The sequence below is a fragment of the Coccinella septempunctata genome, chromosome 2 (assembly GCF_907165205.1).
Source record: "Coccinella septempunctata chromosome 2, icCocSept1.1, whole genome shotgun sequence".
Lineage (NCBI taxonomy): Eukaryota > Metazoa > Arthropoda > Insecta > Coleoptera > Coccinellidae > Coccinella > Coccinella septempunctata.
The window spans coordinates 2,098,076-2,115,001 of record NC_058190.1 but is presented as its reverse complement, the minus strand read 5'-3'; the positions used below and the strand labels follow the sequence as shown (position 1 = coordinate 2,115,001).

The window sequence follows — 16,926 nt, the reverse complement described above, 5'->3', positions numbered from 1 at the left end:
CTTCTTGATCGAAACAATCGTCGTAAAAATGGATTGAAATAGGGTAACAAGTAACAATAATAGCACTTTGTCAACATCAGCAATATTGGCTTAGGAAACTTAGGATTGCCGAATTGTTCTCATTATTTTTTAGTAACTTACACGATTTTATGAAATATTGAAATGGCTCATTTCGATACCAACTGACAGAAGACACTTAGAACACAAGTGTAAAAAAAGAACAATACTTCGAAATCTTACCAATAAAATTCGTCTAAATTATTCACGAATGTTTTCACAATGGGCATCACAATATTCTTGTTCGAACATTCCAACAATCGTCGTAAAAATGGGATGAGATGGGGAAACATCATAACACTATTTAAACATAACTAACATAAAGCACTTTCTAGAAACTGCCTCGATTTTCTACATTTTTTTTTCACCCTAAATTTCACGATACAACAATTATGATTCTCCCAAAAATGACCTGCTGCATATAATCCGATGAACTTGGTACTGAACCATTCATTTTCTAGCCATATGTTTATGTTTTGTTTCGTTTTTGCGATGCCGGAGTCACCTTCCACAGTCCCGTACCTGAAATTCAATGAAATTTTGTCGAACTTGTAGCTCAGCTATCTCGAATATTTTATATAGACAATTTTTGGTGAAATGACTTGATCTGATGATTTCAACCTTTCTCAAAAGAAGCCTCACCTCTGAAAACACCTTGTATATACAGGGTGAATCTTTGACTCGTACAAATATTTAAATAGTCGAAAGGAACACTTCTTCCAATTACCGGAAAAAATCCGAATCGACTCGGTTTGAAAGATACAGGCTGTTGAAAAACAATAAAAAAATGTTATTTTCAGTTCTAACTCACAAATGGTTTTATCGAATGAAATGAATTTCGGAATATGAATGCACAGAAATTTGCAATGCCTCGATTTTCATTCTAAAATGTTTGATCTATACCAAAGAAAACGAAAATAAGTTCACCAAACTTTCTAGCTTTCATAGCTACAGTACAAGAAACGAAGGATTGTTGTGTGTACCAAAACATAATTCCTCTAGATTCGAATGTTCACCAATGTATCACTGTATCAAACTTTTTAATCACTTACCTAAATCATTGCGAAGTCTTAAGTTGAATGAATTCAAAAAAGCAGTTAAAGTTATTTTAGTTAGTAGATGTTATTATTCTGTTGCTGAATATTTTTCTGATTCTTGTGAGTAGTTTTCTATTTCGATTTTGTTTTTTTCTCTGACTTGTCCTATACATGTATTTGTCTGACAGGATTAATAAAGTATTATTAATAATCGCAATGTATATAGTACTCAAAATCAATTGAGTGATCAGAATCAGTATTCGCTCAAACTCACAATAATCAATTAACTGATCATAAAAATGCTGATCTTTGAGAACGTTAAATCAATATCAAGATCGTGTTGTTCATTCAGTTCATAGACTACCGAACTGAAATTAACACTATCACTAGTCGAATAATGTGGCTGTACAAGCTATGCTCCACGTTAATATACTGAGCGTTTCTGGATGAAACAACAGACTGAACTGAAAAAGAAAGGGCGCAATATACGAGAAAATATTACAGTCCCTGGCCAGTTTATTAGACGCACTGAGGATTTTTTTTATATTTACTGGTATTGCTCGAGGAAAAAGCAGAATATTTGAATTTCATTTCCACAGAATGTTAGTTTCATCTACGACTCTCATTAAATTGTTCTATTTGGCATTTATTTTTGATGTTGTAGTATTAGTACTTAAGTATGAATCAGTACTATGCATTCCAGTGGACGTCTTGCATTCTGCAGGTTCGGACGTTATTTCGATAATCCACATGTGAAATCATTATCTTCGAATGCAGCAAACCGAACAATTCTGCATTGATAGTATGAAGCTCTCATAGCTACACAGGGTGGCTCAGCAAAATATTAGAATTTCATGTTTAACCATCAACAAATCAATATTTTTTATTGAATATGATATATTATATGTGAAAACCATTTACAGATGAAGTATATGTAACATATACATTCAATTTAATAATTCAATATTGAGATTTTGCATCGAATCAATGCGTCTAATAATATGGCCAGGGACTGTAAGAATACTTTTATTTTACAAAACGTTCAAATATTCATCAGATAGCGTGCAACTTATTTTCAAGAGTTGGGTTCCTTGAATTTTTGGTATTTTTATGGTACGCAATGGTCATAATGAGAAAACTGGAAGTCGTGGGTGATAACTCGTGTTCGAAAAAGATTAATCGAATAAATGAAAAATTATATTCCGAAATCCATTTCATTCGATTTAGCCGTTTGTGAGATAGAATTGAAAATAACATTTTGTTATGGTTTTTCAACAGCCTGTAGCTTTTTAACCGAGACCTTTCGGAAAAAATGGTAAAGGTAAAAAGTGTCTCTTTTGACCTCAATTTTTTTCACAAAAAAATTGCCATAAACATTGACCCAATGAAATAGGCATAAAATAGACATTTCATATTGCAGGAAAATGAAATTTTGAACATGGATCACTGGGACCCTGAGGATTACTTTCGTGTAGAATGAACTTGCTTTGTGATATACAGAGTGTTCCAAAATTTTTCGTCTTGTCACTCGATACAAAACCGGCAAAAGTTGATTTTTTCAAATGAACACCCTACTTTTCATTCCATATTTCCAGAGGAAATCAAAACACAAATTTAATGATGTATCATGTTCCTATAAGAATACCTCAAAGTTTTGGAAATGAAGTCAAATTTCTATGAATGAGAGTGAGGGTTTTCAGAATGCTTTGCTAATTTTAACTTACAAACACAATTCCTTGTATAAGTGAGACAAACACCTTCTGTGGAGTTTTCAGTGATTTTATGTGGCAGTAATAGGGAATTCCCCTCAATTTGGGTTATCACTGCATATGCAAGTTTAAACTGAATAATTTTCAGTTTCATTCATGATTTTTTCAAATTCACCGCGGAAACTATTCAAAATCATCCTTCAAATATGGGGTTTGAAAATTTGAATCGCTTGGTTCCGAGTTTACGATTTGGCAACAGCGCCTACCAGACAATGAAAAGAACAATGTCCTATCAGCTTGTTTATAAAATAACATCTGTTGATCTACCGGCGCGTACTTACTCCCGAGCTTCAACAGCAACCGGCCATAAAAATCCCATAAAATTTTACGACCTTCCTCGTTCGTCGCTGACTTCATAGACAGCCATCTTTGTCTATCTCATCAAGATAATGCATTTGTTGTCCTTTATTATCAAGGCATATTTCAGTCGATGTTGCCAGCTTGTACAATTCTCACAAAACGCTTTAAACTTTAAACCTCCTTTTTAATTTTTCATTTTTAAGTGCTTAAAATAATTTTTTTTTGGGAAACGGTTGAAATGGTTATTTCAAAATGTGACGTTTCAAAGATATTTCATAAAAAAATACATAATTTTCGTCAGAAGGAGTATTCCCTATTCTACGCAATTGTACAAGACGACGAATATTGAAACACTCTGTATATCACTAACCAATTTTTTTACATGCAACTTATTCTCAAGATCTCAGTGAACTATTTTGAAGATTTCAGCTCACTTAAGTATGAAATGTTTTTTTATGCCTACTTCATTGGATACATGTTTTTGGCAATTTTTTATGAAAAACCATTAATATTACCGAAAATATCAGTTTTAGTGATAGGTAAATCCTAGACAACATACTCAGATAGAGATGCCTTAAAAGTTTTAATAAATATTGTGTCCCATTTGAAATCATGAAGTTTGAAATAATTTTTCGTATAAGCGACAACGTCGCAACATTAAAAATATTTTAGTCAGATATATCAGAAGCGTAAACCCTAGTAACCAAATTTTTATAGCAAATTTATTATCCGTTCTTCGTAAACGTCTCAATGATACTGTTGAAATTAGCATAAAATCAGCTATCCAACGATGCAAAGAGTTACTGATATACCGAGTGTCCTATTTGAAAAATTTTAATAATAGACTGTTACCGGTATATCCGGAAGTGCATAGGTCTGAAAATATTTTAGAAAAAATATTCATTATCGAAAACCCCAATATCCATATTTTCATCCCAAAATTATGATTATAATTTTGCATAAATGTCTAATGGGGCATCGAGGTTAATGACCCTGTATACCTGCAAATAGTTTCTCCTTTAGGCTCACATAACAAATAAACCTACAAGAATTTCAGAAAACATCCCTTTTCGTTCAGACACCAAAACAACTCTCTCGAAAAGATCCAGATGTACAGAAAATGTGACTTACAGAATTTGAATAGCATAGATTCAAAGGTAGTTTAGTTTATGGCACCCTTGCAGGTTCGCAAATTGGTTTCTAGGTACGACTCGAAAAGAGTCAAACTTTCATTTACAGATAAGTCATCGTTTTCTTTCAAGATCCCTTTGTTACAAGCTGTTATTTATTTATTTATAATTCTCTTATTTACTCATTAGTCGATTAGTCTATTACGAAGAAAAGAACTTGTATTTGTAAAGGCGATGTCAATTAACGAAGTAGCCGAAGAAAAGGGTCACAAATTACGTTATTTTCGAGCCGATAAGCAGGGCTGGTGAAAAAATGTCTGAATTTTGGCATTTATGCATGGTATAAGAGGCTTCGGCTAGTAGGTACACAGACAGTTGGTGGAACCTGGTGCAAGACGGAGGACGTGCTTGGTTTAAGTAGTGTACATGTAAATTTGAGTTTTCTATGGGTTAGCACTAAAAAGCAAGTAAGTCGACTGAATACTTTGGTGAAAATTTGTATTAGTTGCTCGCTTTTTTATTCAAGTAATAATTCAGTGATATGAGTGATGTCAAAGAGTTTTTAGATTACTATCACTTTATCTGAAATAGTCATTATAGCAGGCTGAACAACCCGAGCTTTTTTGCGAAAGAATATGTTAGTTATACGATTTTTTGGTAATGATTGGAGACAATATCCATCATAATTCTAGGACCTTCAAAGAATCATTTTTATCGTATAATTTTTAGAGAAAATAAAAACTCTTGGAGAGCTATCGACCATATTCAAAAGTATTGTTGATATTCAAAAGAATATACATATTTGTGAATACAGGGTGATTCTTTGAGTTGTACCTACATATATTTTAACAGTAGAATCTTGACGTCAAATCTTATAATTTTTATCTTTACTGTTTTTTTCTTGAGGTCAAAAGACACACGTTTTTTCCTTTACCATTTTTTCCGAATCGGCTCTGTTTAAAAGATAGAGGCTATTGAAAAACCATAAAAAAAATTTAGTTTTAGTTTTATCTCACAAACGGTTTTATCGAATGAATTGAATTTCGGATTATAGTTTTCATTTATTTGATTAATCTTTTTGGAACACTAGATATCACCCACGTCTTCCAGTTTTCTCATTATGAGAACTACGTACCATAAAAATACCAAAAATTCAAAGAACCCAACTTTTTTAACCAAGTTGGACGCTACCTAATGAATATTTGAATGTTCTGTAAAATAAAAGTATTCTTTATATTTTGTCGTATAATGGCCGTTTTCGAGTAATTTGATTTTCAGAAATTAGAAAGTATCTGTGAAATTTGAATATTTGGATAAATTGACTGAATCTTTGTGGAAGATATTACAGACCACGTTGATTTCAAATTTTCTAAAGACGGAGTAGGAAGGAGTTAAATCAAAATGCCATCTCCGAAAAGGTGGAAAATAACTGTGAAATTCGAAACTTGGGCATTTTGGCTGAATACAACTCTGTTTTGAAGACATAGGTTATTGTGAGAAATTTCAAACGGCACATGCATAGCTTGTTTTTTCAGTTGTTGAAATATGAATTTTCGAAAAGTTCTACTCCATTTCATACATTTTGTGAAATATCTTGAGAACCGTTCGGAATGAAAAAAAATTTTCAGCGACACAAATTCACCACAGAATAATAGGGAATACTCCTTCTGACGAAAATGATGTATTTTTTATGAAATATCTTCGAAACGTCACATTTTGAAATAATAATTTCAACCGTGTCCCAAAAAAAATTATTTTAAGCCCTTAAAAATGAAAATTAACAATGGGTATTCAAAGTTTGAAGCGTTTTGTGAGAATTGTACAAGCCGGCAACATCGACTGAAATATGCCTTGATAATAAAGGACAACAAATGCATTATCTTGATGAGATAGACAAAGATGGCTGTCTATGAAGTCTGCGACGAACGAGGAAGGTCGTAAAATTTTATGGGATTTTTATGGCCGGTTGCTGTTGAGGTTCGCCAGTGATGGCTGTAAATCAATAGCTGTTATTTTATAAACAAGCTGATCAGACATTGTTCTTTTTATTGTCTTGTATGCGCTGTTGCCAAATCTTAAACTCCGCACAAAGCGATTTAAATTTTAAAACCCCATATTTGAAGGATGATTTTGAATAGTTTCCGCGGTGAATTTGAAAAAATCATGAATGTGACTCATAATCATTCATTTTAAACTTGCATATGCAGTGATAACCCAAATTGAGGAGAATTCCCCATTGTTTTCGAAAATCAAAAAGCTCTGGGCTAACCTCACACACATGAAACTGAAACTCTCAAAAGCTCGTAAAATTACAAAAAAAAAACTCACTGGACAACAGGTTTTTGTTAGTTACTATCTCGTTCTAGATTGAATTCAAGCAATGGGGAATTCTCCTCAATTTGGGTTATCACTGCATATGCAAGTTCAAACTGAATGATTATGAGTTTCATTCATGATTTTTTCAAATTCACCGCGGAAACTATTCAAACTCATCCTTCAAATATGGGGTTTTAAAATTTAAATCGCTTTGTGCGGAGTTTACGATTTGGCAACAGCGCATACAAGACAATGAAAAGAACAATGTCCGATCAGCTTGTTTATAAAATAACGGCTGTTGATCTACAGGCGCGTACTTACTGGTGAGCTTCAACTGCAACCGGCCATAAAAATCCTATAAAATTTTACGACCTTCCTCGTTCGTCGCGGACTTCATAGACAGCCATCTTTGTCTATCTTATCAAGATGATGCATTTGTTGTCCTTTATTATCAAGGCATATTTCAGTCGATGTTGCCAGCTTGTGCAATTCTCACAAAACTCTTTAAACTTTAAATACCCATTTTTATTTTTCATTTTTAAGTGCTTAAAATAATTTTTTTTTGGAAACGGTTGAAATGGTTATTTCAAAATGTGATGTTTCAAAGATATTTCATAAAAAGTATCATTTTCGTCAGAAGGAGTATTCCCTATTGTCATTTTTATTCGAGTATTTTTCTTGACACTTTCAATAACTTTCAAAGTCAGTGAATTGAAATAAGACTAATAAATGTACATTTATATTACATATTTTTAAGGTTTCAATTTAATGTCATATTACAATACTGGAGAATTCCGGAAATCTGTAATTTTTCGTGAAATTATCACGTGTTCTTAGAAGACCGGGAAAGGAGTATCAGTTACCCAATTTGACGGTTTCAATAAGGATTCAGTTAACAGCTGATTCTAGCAGTTTGTTTTTTATTTTTTGTGTGCATTTTTCGTGAAACTATCACTAACTCCTCGAAACAAGGCAAAAAAGAAAAAAAAACCGAAAATATATTATAAATATAAATATGTTGGTTTCAAGTTCATGAAGGTTCAATTTGAATCATAATCTATTATAATATGTATAGCAAATTCATTTTTGAATAGCCAGCAAATCACCAAAAAATATAATACAGAAAAGAACTTTTAGTTACTCAATAATATCTATGGAGTCATAATTCTAATATGTGCTAATGGAATAGATTTGATTTTCACACTAGGCATTCTTCGTGAAATTATCACTAGCTTATAAGTAAAGCGCCAAAATACTTTATTGGACAACAGTGGTATTTTCCGAAAAACCTCATCATGTATTGAAGATATTGATTAGCAATTTTTTTTTCAGGGTTATAAAGAGAACGAAGCTCGCATTCTTCCATTGGACAACAGTTTCATACCGTACAACTGGAGAATATTCTTGAACGGTGAACCACCCTGGCACTGCTAGCTCCCTGCTAAGCAGTGATTAAAATTTAAACTATAAAACACATTAATCCTGAGTGACTCTGAGCAAGGGTTGCCTCGTAAGTACAAGCCTCGTTAAGATTATTATAAATATACCTAAGTATAGTGAAAAATGTATGGCATGGACAAAATATGTAATTTCGCTATACAGGGCAAAAGAAATGTGTACCAGCAAATGGTTTCATTTTCAACAACCCTTGAAATAACGTTGACGAATTCTAATATGAGGAATTCATTCAATCTTTTATAAGCTGATAAGAGTATGTACAGGCTGGACAAATTTCGTTGTTTTAGCACTACAGCTTTTAAACCAAAGGAGATAGACAAAATCTGATACCCCATTCTCGTTCTCTTTTTCTGAGAAACTAACAAGAGTAGTAGTCATTTTTGGCCACCTTCTTTTATTTTCGAGTTATAAGCGAAAATTGGAACAATGGCGATTTCGAAATAAATTTATATCTCCGCTAATACTGATGATAGAGCTCTGAAATTAAAACATTATGCAGGCACTTTTTTAGGAAGAATCCAGTGGCGTGCTCGTCTTTTTAGCAGGATTTTTAATTCCGACGCTATAACCCAAAGTTATGTTTTTTTAAATGGGAACACTAGATTTCTGTGCAATTTTTTGAAAGCTTGATTCTTACTGATTTCAAAAATATATAACATCATATGATTTGTATCAATATAAATAATACAAAATGGTCAATTCTTTTCTCAATATTTCTATGGTTTCTACTTTTGATGAGAATAGAAAAATGTGGCATCTTACGATTACCACAGTCTGCTTCTATTAGTCCTTTAATTTCTATGCTTCTTACTCAATTTCTCCAATATTCAAATTTTGTGGAAATTGGTAAAAAGCATAGAAATAATGACGTTGCCGGAAAGAGACTGCTCTTGTTATAGGAACCTCTATTTTTCTGTGCTCGTCAAATGTTGGAACCATAGAAATATTGAGAAAAAAGGTTTTTGACCATTTTCTATTATTTATATTGATGCAAACCATATGATGTTATATATTTTTGAAATCAGTAAAAATTGAGCTTTCAAAAAATTGCACAGAATGTTCCTATTTAAAAAAACATAACTTTGGGTCATAGCTTCGTAATTAAAAATGCTGCTAAAGTGGCAAGCACGCCACTGGATTCTACGTAAAAAAAAAGTGCCTGTGTAATGTTTTAATTTCAGAGCTCCTATCATCAGTATTAGCGAAGATATAAATTTATTTCGAAATCGCCATTTTTCCAATTTTCGCTTATAACTCGAAAACAAAAGAAGGTGGCCAAAATGGCTACTACTCTTGTTAGTTTCTCAGAAAAAGAGAACTAGAATGGGGTATCCGATTTTGTCTATCTCCACTGGTTTTAAAGCTGTTGTGCTAAAACTTCGAAATTTGCCCACTCTGTACAGTCACTCCAGGGACATCCTGTATAGTTCTATTATTTGCTTCCAGCCCTCTGTTGCGTAGAAAATGATGCATTTGTATGTTGATACGATCTGGAATCGGACTGGATATTAAAAAACACTAATTTTTTTTCAGCTTGCTTATCACTAGTAATTATATTTGATAAGAAAAATCCCTAATTGAAAACTAAAATCATGAAACTCATATCGAACACCTTTGTCCAATCCCTGGACTCAGGCGCTGATATTTTGACCATTTTGGATAATCTGAGAGGTCGCCTTGATGATAATGATTCATTTTTCGTCTGCAAACTTCCTGAAATCATCGATAAATGCCTTTTGTGGAGGTCGATGTTTCCACGCGTGAAACCATATTATGGTGAGTATTTTGCATCTTTTATTGAACATCTACTGTTGAACTGTGACTTGCAATCTAGAATATGTATTACTTATTCTCATATGGATGCCAAAATATTGATCGACTTTTTTTCAACAGAAGGTATACTCCATTCACTTTTATTTTAGCACTCGGTTGGCTATGGAAATTTGAAACATTTCACTCTCTACAGTACGAAAATGTGGGGTTATGAAGCTTGTCAAAACATTTTTGGGTTTAAAATCAACGCTATGTTGCCCGTTCTACGTAAAAGTTTCTGTTATTGCGTATTTTATCACAATGTCGAATTTCTTCGGAAAATATGTGACGAACATAATTGAAGTTTATACAAACTGATTGGGGGCCTACCAAATCCAGTTATTTGCATGGAAAATACAAGAGATCAGTATAATATCGTAATATGCACTAGCTTGAGGAGAGTTAATGTTCGTTATCTTCTTTGGCTCAAGTTTGAATACGTTACATCAGTTGTAGATTTCAAAAATATTAACCCGAAGATGAAATGCATATTATGAAGTGGTTGGGAATGGGTATCTCCCGAAGGAATTAACAGATAATTACAAGGATGTTAAATTCTTCAACAAAAATCATCTTGCTTGAAACTTAAAGGAAGTTTCAAGTCAAGATGAACTTCACCTTTGAACAAAAATTTCACATGAATAAACAATTAACAGGACAACTGGCGCGTATTTGTAGCTGTTCATCTTAATACATTGATATAATAATAATAATTAGGTATGTATTGGTATCTAAAGACATTTACAATGTTTAGGACAAGACAAATGAAAAATAGAAAAATCAATTTTCGGGAACTTATTCTACGATGACATTCATCGAAAATCCTGTAGTAAACTTTTCACATTAATTCACTCAAACATAAAATTCTCAAATGCCACCACTTTTTTGGGTCTCCCAATAGAAGTAGGAAATTCTTTGTCATCCTCTTCATTCACAATCTTTCTGATTGTGGATATATTCAGCTGAAGTATAAGTCGTTTAGATTCAGATGAAACATTATATAAATTCTCTTACATTGAATATGCGGACCTGAATTCTAAATAGCACTTCTCTCTTTTTCAATCACTTTCGGCATTTTCGTAATAAACATTGATATTAGTTGTGGCAACGGCGTTATGACATTAACGACATTTCATGAGTGCCAACCTTACTCCGTTCTAGTTACAAAAACTTGAGAAAATTATTTCATGGCCAACCGACTGCTAAAATAAATGTGAATGGAGTATAGAACTGTCAGAATGAAGCGTTTTACCAAAAATCACCTCTACACACATTCAAAACGACAAAGTTGAAAAAATAAAATGAAAATAATTACTGAAATAGATCCTAATACGAGCCTAGACCTTTTGTTAGCTTCATCATTACGTGTAGAAGAATATTCAATGGAAGAACTATTGTAATTGTAAATGTCTTCCAGGTGTAAACGCAAACAGTAGCTGCATTGTTATGGAGACTCTCGCGGCTTTGGGCGTTGGATTCGACTGTACCACCAAGAAGAATCTCGTTCAAGCTTTGGGTGCAGTGCCTGCAAACTCCATCTATCTGTCCAGTAGGCTACAAACTGAGGGCTTGCTTAAGTATGCTGCAGGAGCGGAAATTGCCTTGCTTTGCTTCGATAACAAGTCTGAACTGGAGAAGTTGAAGAAATGTTATCCGGACGCCAAGTAAGTGTTCGTTTTATTTCACTCGATGTGCACAGCAACCCTGTACAAATAACCACTTTGTTTCTATTTCCACATGATAATTTCAAGAAAATTTACAGAGTAGAAAGATAGGAAACGCCTTCATATATCTTATACTAAAAACATATTACATTTTGGTCTGTGTTTGCTACATTTGACAATGAGATGGCGCTGAAAACGTACTGCCAATACAAAAAAAACTGTTTGACAACAGTTTTCTGTTTATTTATTGAATACAAAATTCGAATTCTATTCCTTCTTTTGAATTTCAATATCGACTCTGTTGACGCCAGAAAAAGAATAAAACATCCTGAACGAAAAAACAAAAATATGACTTTGTTTCGTGATCAGGATGTTGATTTTCATCTGAACATTGTTTGGAATCAATTGATATCAATGTAATACGCTGTCGGATATGCTATATTTTTATTTGCAATTTAAAAAAATTCACAGAAATTTTAAATTATGGATAACGAATAGAGCTTTGACTAGGACACAAAAGTATATGGTGATCTGCTATGATATTTCTGTGCAATGCGTTGTTTTGAATTGATAAACTTAGTGTAATTTGTACAATTTTTTTCAGAAATTGATATGAAACAATATTCAATATACAATCATAGCATACACATTTCAGTTACTTACATAATATTCATTCACAGAATTTTCAGAACCACAATTAAAAAAATCCTTACAGAGGTATACAAGACCTTTATGTTAGCCCGTCAATATAGTTTCTTTTTGATTTTTTTTTCTATGATATGGCATGATATGACGCAATATACAAATTGATTAATGAATGAACAAATCACTCACCGCAGATTTCATTACAACAATTTGGTAGTCACTCGATTTCCAAAAGGAAATCAATAAAACCTCTGCATTTATGAATATACTGAAGGAATAGCAATTGAGAATCTTTGAATGGACCTACAAAGGTCCTAAATTCCTCTAAGTAGGCTCTTCATCCAAGGGATGCTTACTGCATACAACAATTTACGTAGATTACCAGTTCTCCATTGACTCGCACTAAAATGTTCATTGCACATGGTATAGTCATTGGTGTTTGCTGAAGTCATTGTCTAGACGCCCTGAAAAATTTATCCACTTCGGAGTACTGAAAATAAAAATCAGTGAATTACCGAGTCACATGTTACGAGTTTTAATTCTTACATTTCCATTTGCCTTAGTAAAGTAGAAAACTTAATTTCGGAAAATCTATTTCATTTGATCCACAGTTCTTCAACATGCAATAATTTTTGAACGATATTTTAAGGTTTTCGACAAGAAATCAGACAAAAAAAATCAATAATCAGCATGTAGAAGGGTACGATAATCAAAGGGTGGTACGAGAATCAGAACATTCAAAACCTCTTCGATCAAAATGTCCATCGGAAATCTTACAAAATTTCATATGTTTCTGCAAATGGTCACCGAATTGATATTTTAACCTTTCTTTGCGTCTCAAAAACACATTTGAAATGAAGATGGCGCTAACATCACTTTATTCGCTTCGTTTCCCATCTTTCTACTCTATAATCTTTGGTACATATCATTTGTATTCAACGATACATACTTTTTTCTACTCATTAAACGATCCAAGGAGCATGTTCAGTTCAATAAAGCAGAAATCACACATACTCTCTAATCGATTTTATGAAAATAAAGAAAACCTTGATCACATTAAAATATATACATATAATGATATAAACATAAGCAGAGGGGTCAGATATGCAGGGACATCTTTATTTTGTCGATCGCCTCGTCAGATTTGTATATCAATGAAGATTTGGTAGTTGCGAAACTAATGAAATATGAGTGTAACAGACGAAAATTAATAGAAAACAGCCAAAATCAAAGTTTATAGTGTCAACATACCTCTTAGTTGGGGAGCCCAAGAGGAAAATTCGGGATTTACTCGAGCGTGTCAGATTAATGTAAGGGGGGGAGATACCTTGGACCCTGTAGAGTACCTCTACCAAAAATAAGACTTTATATAAATAGGTTTATAGGGGGAATTGTCTAGGATATAGTAAAATAAAAATATATATGTGGTTAATTACATATACTTATTACAAAGTATATATTCTCTTAATCTGACAATTTGAGCTTGACGAAAAAATGTGGGAGGGCGCCAAACTTGCAAAAACAGCACGTCACGTTTACATTCTCGAGCACGGTGGCTTTTTTCTTATATTGAAGCTAATTATTGAAGAATAACGTAAAAAATATGATTTGACAGTTTCAGCAAGCCGAAACAATAAAAGTTGGCCATAGAGGTCACAAAAATAAGTTTTTTTTTTAATTATATCCTCTCCTGGGCTTCAAATTGCTTTCGCATTGATTATAAAAGTTGTAGAGTATAACATTTTATACAAATTTCGTCCGAAGCAATTTTTTCTACGTTTGAACGTTTTTGAGATATGTGGCGATAAATGTACAGGGTGGGCAAATTTCGATGTTTTAGCACTACAGCTTTTAAACCAGTGGAGATAGGCAAAATCTGATACCCCATTCTCGGTCTCTTTTTCTGAGAAACTAATAAGAGTAGTAGTCATTTTTGGCCACCTTCTCTTGTTTTCGAGTTATAAGCGAAAATTGGAAAAATGGCGATTTCGAAATAAATTTATATCTCCGCTAATACTGATGATAGAGCTCTGAAATTGAAACATTATACAGGCACTTTTTTAAGTAGAATCCAGTGGCGTGCTTGCCTTTTTAGTAGGACGTTTAATTACGGAGCTATGACCCAAAGTTATGTTTTTTTGAATGGGAACACTAGATTTCTGTGCAATTTTTTGAATGCTTAATTTTTCACTGATTTCAAAAATATATTATATAACATCATATGGTTTGTATCAATATAAATAATAAAAAATGGTCAAAAACTTTCTTTCTTAATATTTCTATGGTTTCAACTTTTGATGAGAATAGAAAAATGTAGCATCTTATCATTACCACAGTCTCCTTCTATTAGTCCTTTCATTTCTATGCTTCTTACTCAATTTCTCCAAGATTCAAATTTTGTGAAAATTGCTAAAAAGTATAGAAAGAATGACATTGCTGGAAGGAGGCTGCTCTTGTTACAGAAAGCTCTATTTTTTGTGCTCGTCAAAAGTTATAACCATAGAAATATTGAGAAAAAAGTTTTTGACCATTTTCTATTGTTTATATTGATAAAAATAATATGATGTTATATATTTTTGAAATCAGTAAGAATTAAGCTTTCAAAAGATTGCACAGAAATCTGGTGTTCCCATTTAAAAAAACATAACTTTGGGTCATAGCTTCGTAATTAAAAATCCTGCTAAGAAGGCAAGCACGCCACTGGATTCTACTTAAAAAAGTGCCTGTATAATGTTTCAATTCCAGAGCTCTATCATCAGTATTAGCGGAGATATAAATTTATTTCGAAATCGCCATTTTTCCAATTTTCGCTTATAACTCGAAAACAAAAGAAGGTGGACAAAAATGACAACTACTCTTGTTAGTTGCTCTGAAAAAGAGACCGAGAATGGGGTATCAGATTTTGTCTATCTCCACTGGTTTAAAAGCTGTAGTGCTAAAACATCGAAATTTGCCCACCCTGTACATTAGACTGGGTTTCTACAATGACCTTGGAGTTGTTTCGCATGTGTGGCTAAGCTCCTCGCCCTCTAACTCAAAAACGGTCAGGAGTATGTAAAATTGCTTCAGACAAAAGTTGTATAGAATTTTATTATCTACAACTTTCATAATGAATACAGAAACGATTAGAGGTACAGGAAGGGAGATATTTCAAGAAAATACCTTTTTACCATCTTCAAACTGTCAGATTAAGAAAACCCCCCTGATTAGTGTCAGATTAATGGGTCCACGCATCTGCAACACCGAGATTAACCATTTGTATTAAAATCTGACACCCCCTTGTATGTACAAGTAACGATTTTTTTTTGCGTCCAAATTGTCAGTCTCTTGAAAAGTAGCTGCCTTTGGTCCAATTAACATATCCCCTAAAAATCTGACAAGCTCTAAAAAAATTTTTTTTCGCCATTTCCAACTCTTCCGTACGGCAAGCCCCACCACGCAAACCGTCAGATTAACATGAAATTATTACATGAAATTATACGTTCGGGTATGTACACCTGACGATTCTTTTTCGACATCTTTGAAAACCTGCAGACGTTTTCCCCACCGCTGAAAGTGTATACATAAATCCACTAGGTCTCCACGACGCTCGAGTAAATCCCAATTTAGCATCGTCTGCTCCCCAACTATCTTTGAACAAAACAAAACTGTTGAAATAAATCGCTAGTGTACCTGCAAAACATAGCATAGTGTTGACAACACAACATGTGAGAAATTGCTCGTTTTTATGCTTATTCCAAGGTACTCTGAATTCAGCTTAGCTCTGCATTTTAAACTTCCGAATGATCTTGTTGCTCTCTTATTCTATCTTATATTGTATCCATTCTGCACATCATGAGAAGTAAAAAAAATTTTTTTTTTCAGTTTGCTCATCGTCGTGAAAACTTCATCGGATGAGAAATACAGTTTCGACTTCGGCTGCGATGCGAACGCCGGTTATTACGACCTGCTGAAAATGGCCCGTTCCCTGAACATGAACGTGGTCGGGATCCAGTTCGACATCGAGCCGAAGGGCCATCATCAGCCCTACTCCAAGGCCATTCAGCTGGCCAAGGAACTGTTTGACGTCGGCTCCAAGCTCGGCTTCAATCTCAATCTGCTGAGTTTGGGTTCCGGATTCCCAATCGATGCATTAAACGAGGTGAGTTATATATTTGGATTTTAAAAACCCGAATTGAAGAATTCTTAGCCGAATGTGGTTGGTCGGAAAGTTTAGTATGAGTTTTAAGTGAATTTATATTAATGAAGCGAACTCGGCAGGTGGTTGTTTTTAGGGGTGAAGAATAATTTTTACGATTTCCGCAAGTTCTGTAGATAATCGCCATATTTATAACTTTTTACTCACCAATTTTCGACCTTACCTCAAATTCATGATGTAAAATGCATAAAATCGTTTTTCCGTTTTTGATTTTTTTTCGCAACAAAAATGTATCGATATGGATCAAAATTAATAACGTTATAGATTTCCATGTACTTAATGAGCAGTATTTTTTTGTTCAGCCCAATATGCGTGTCAGATTAATATAAGGGGATTAACCTTGGACCTTGTACAGGGTGGGCAAATTTCGATGTTTTAGCACTACAACTTTTAAACCAGAGGAGATGGACAAAATCTGATACCCCATTCTCGTTCTCTTTTTCTGAGAAACTAACAAGAGTAGTAGTCATTTTTGGCCGCCTTCTTTTGTTTTCGAGTTATAAGCGAAAATTGGAAAAATGGCGATTTCGAAATAAATTT

The 16,926-nt window shown here is 33.4% G+C and overlaps 1 protein-coding gene across 1 annotated transcript in view; it reads left to right on the top strand.

The window, feature by feature from the left end:
- Positions 1-16,926, top strand: part of LOC123306791 (ornithine decarboxylase 1-like) — a 32,578-nt gene that overhangs the window by 4,490 nt on the left and 11,162 nt on the right. Inside the window, exons 2-5 of the mRNA XM_044888938.1 lie at positions 7,942-8,119; positions 9,601-9,843; positions 11,297-11,543; positions 16,053-16,329. Of these exons, the coding sequence (XP_044744873.1) occupies positions 9,660-9,843; positions 11,297-11,543; positions 16,053-16,329 (708 nt within the window). The 5' untranslated portion in view covers positions 7,942-8,119; positions 9,601-9,659. The remainder of the gene's footprint in view (positions 1-7,941; positions 8,120-9,600; positions 9,844-11,296; positions 11,544-16,052; positions 16,330-16,926) is intronic.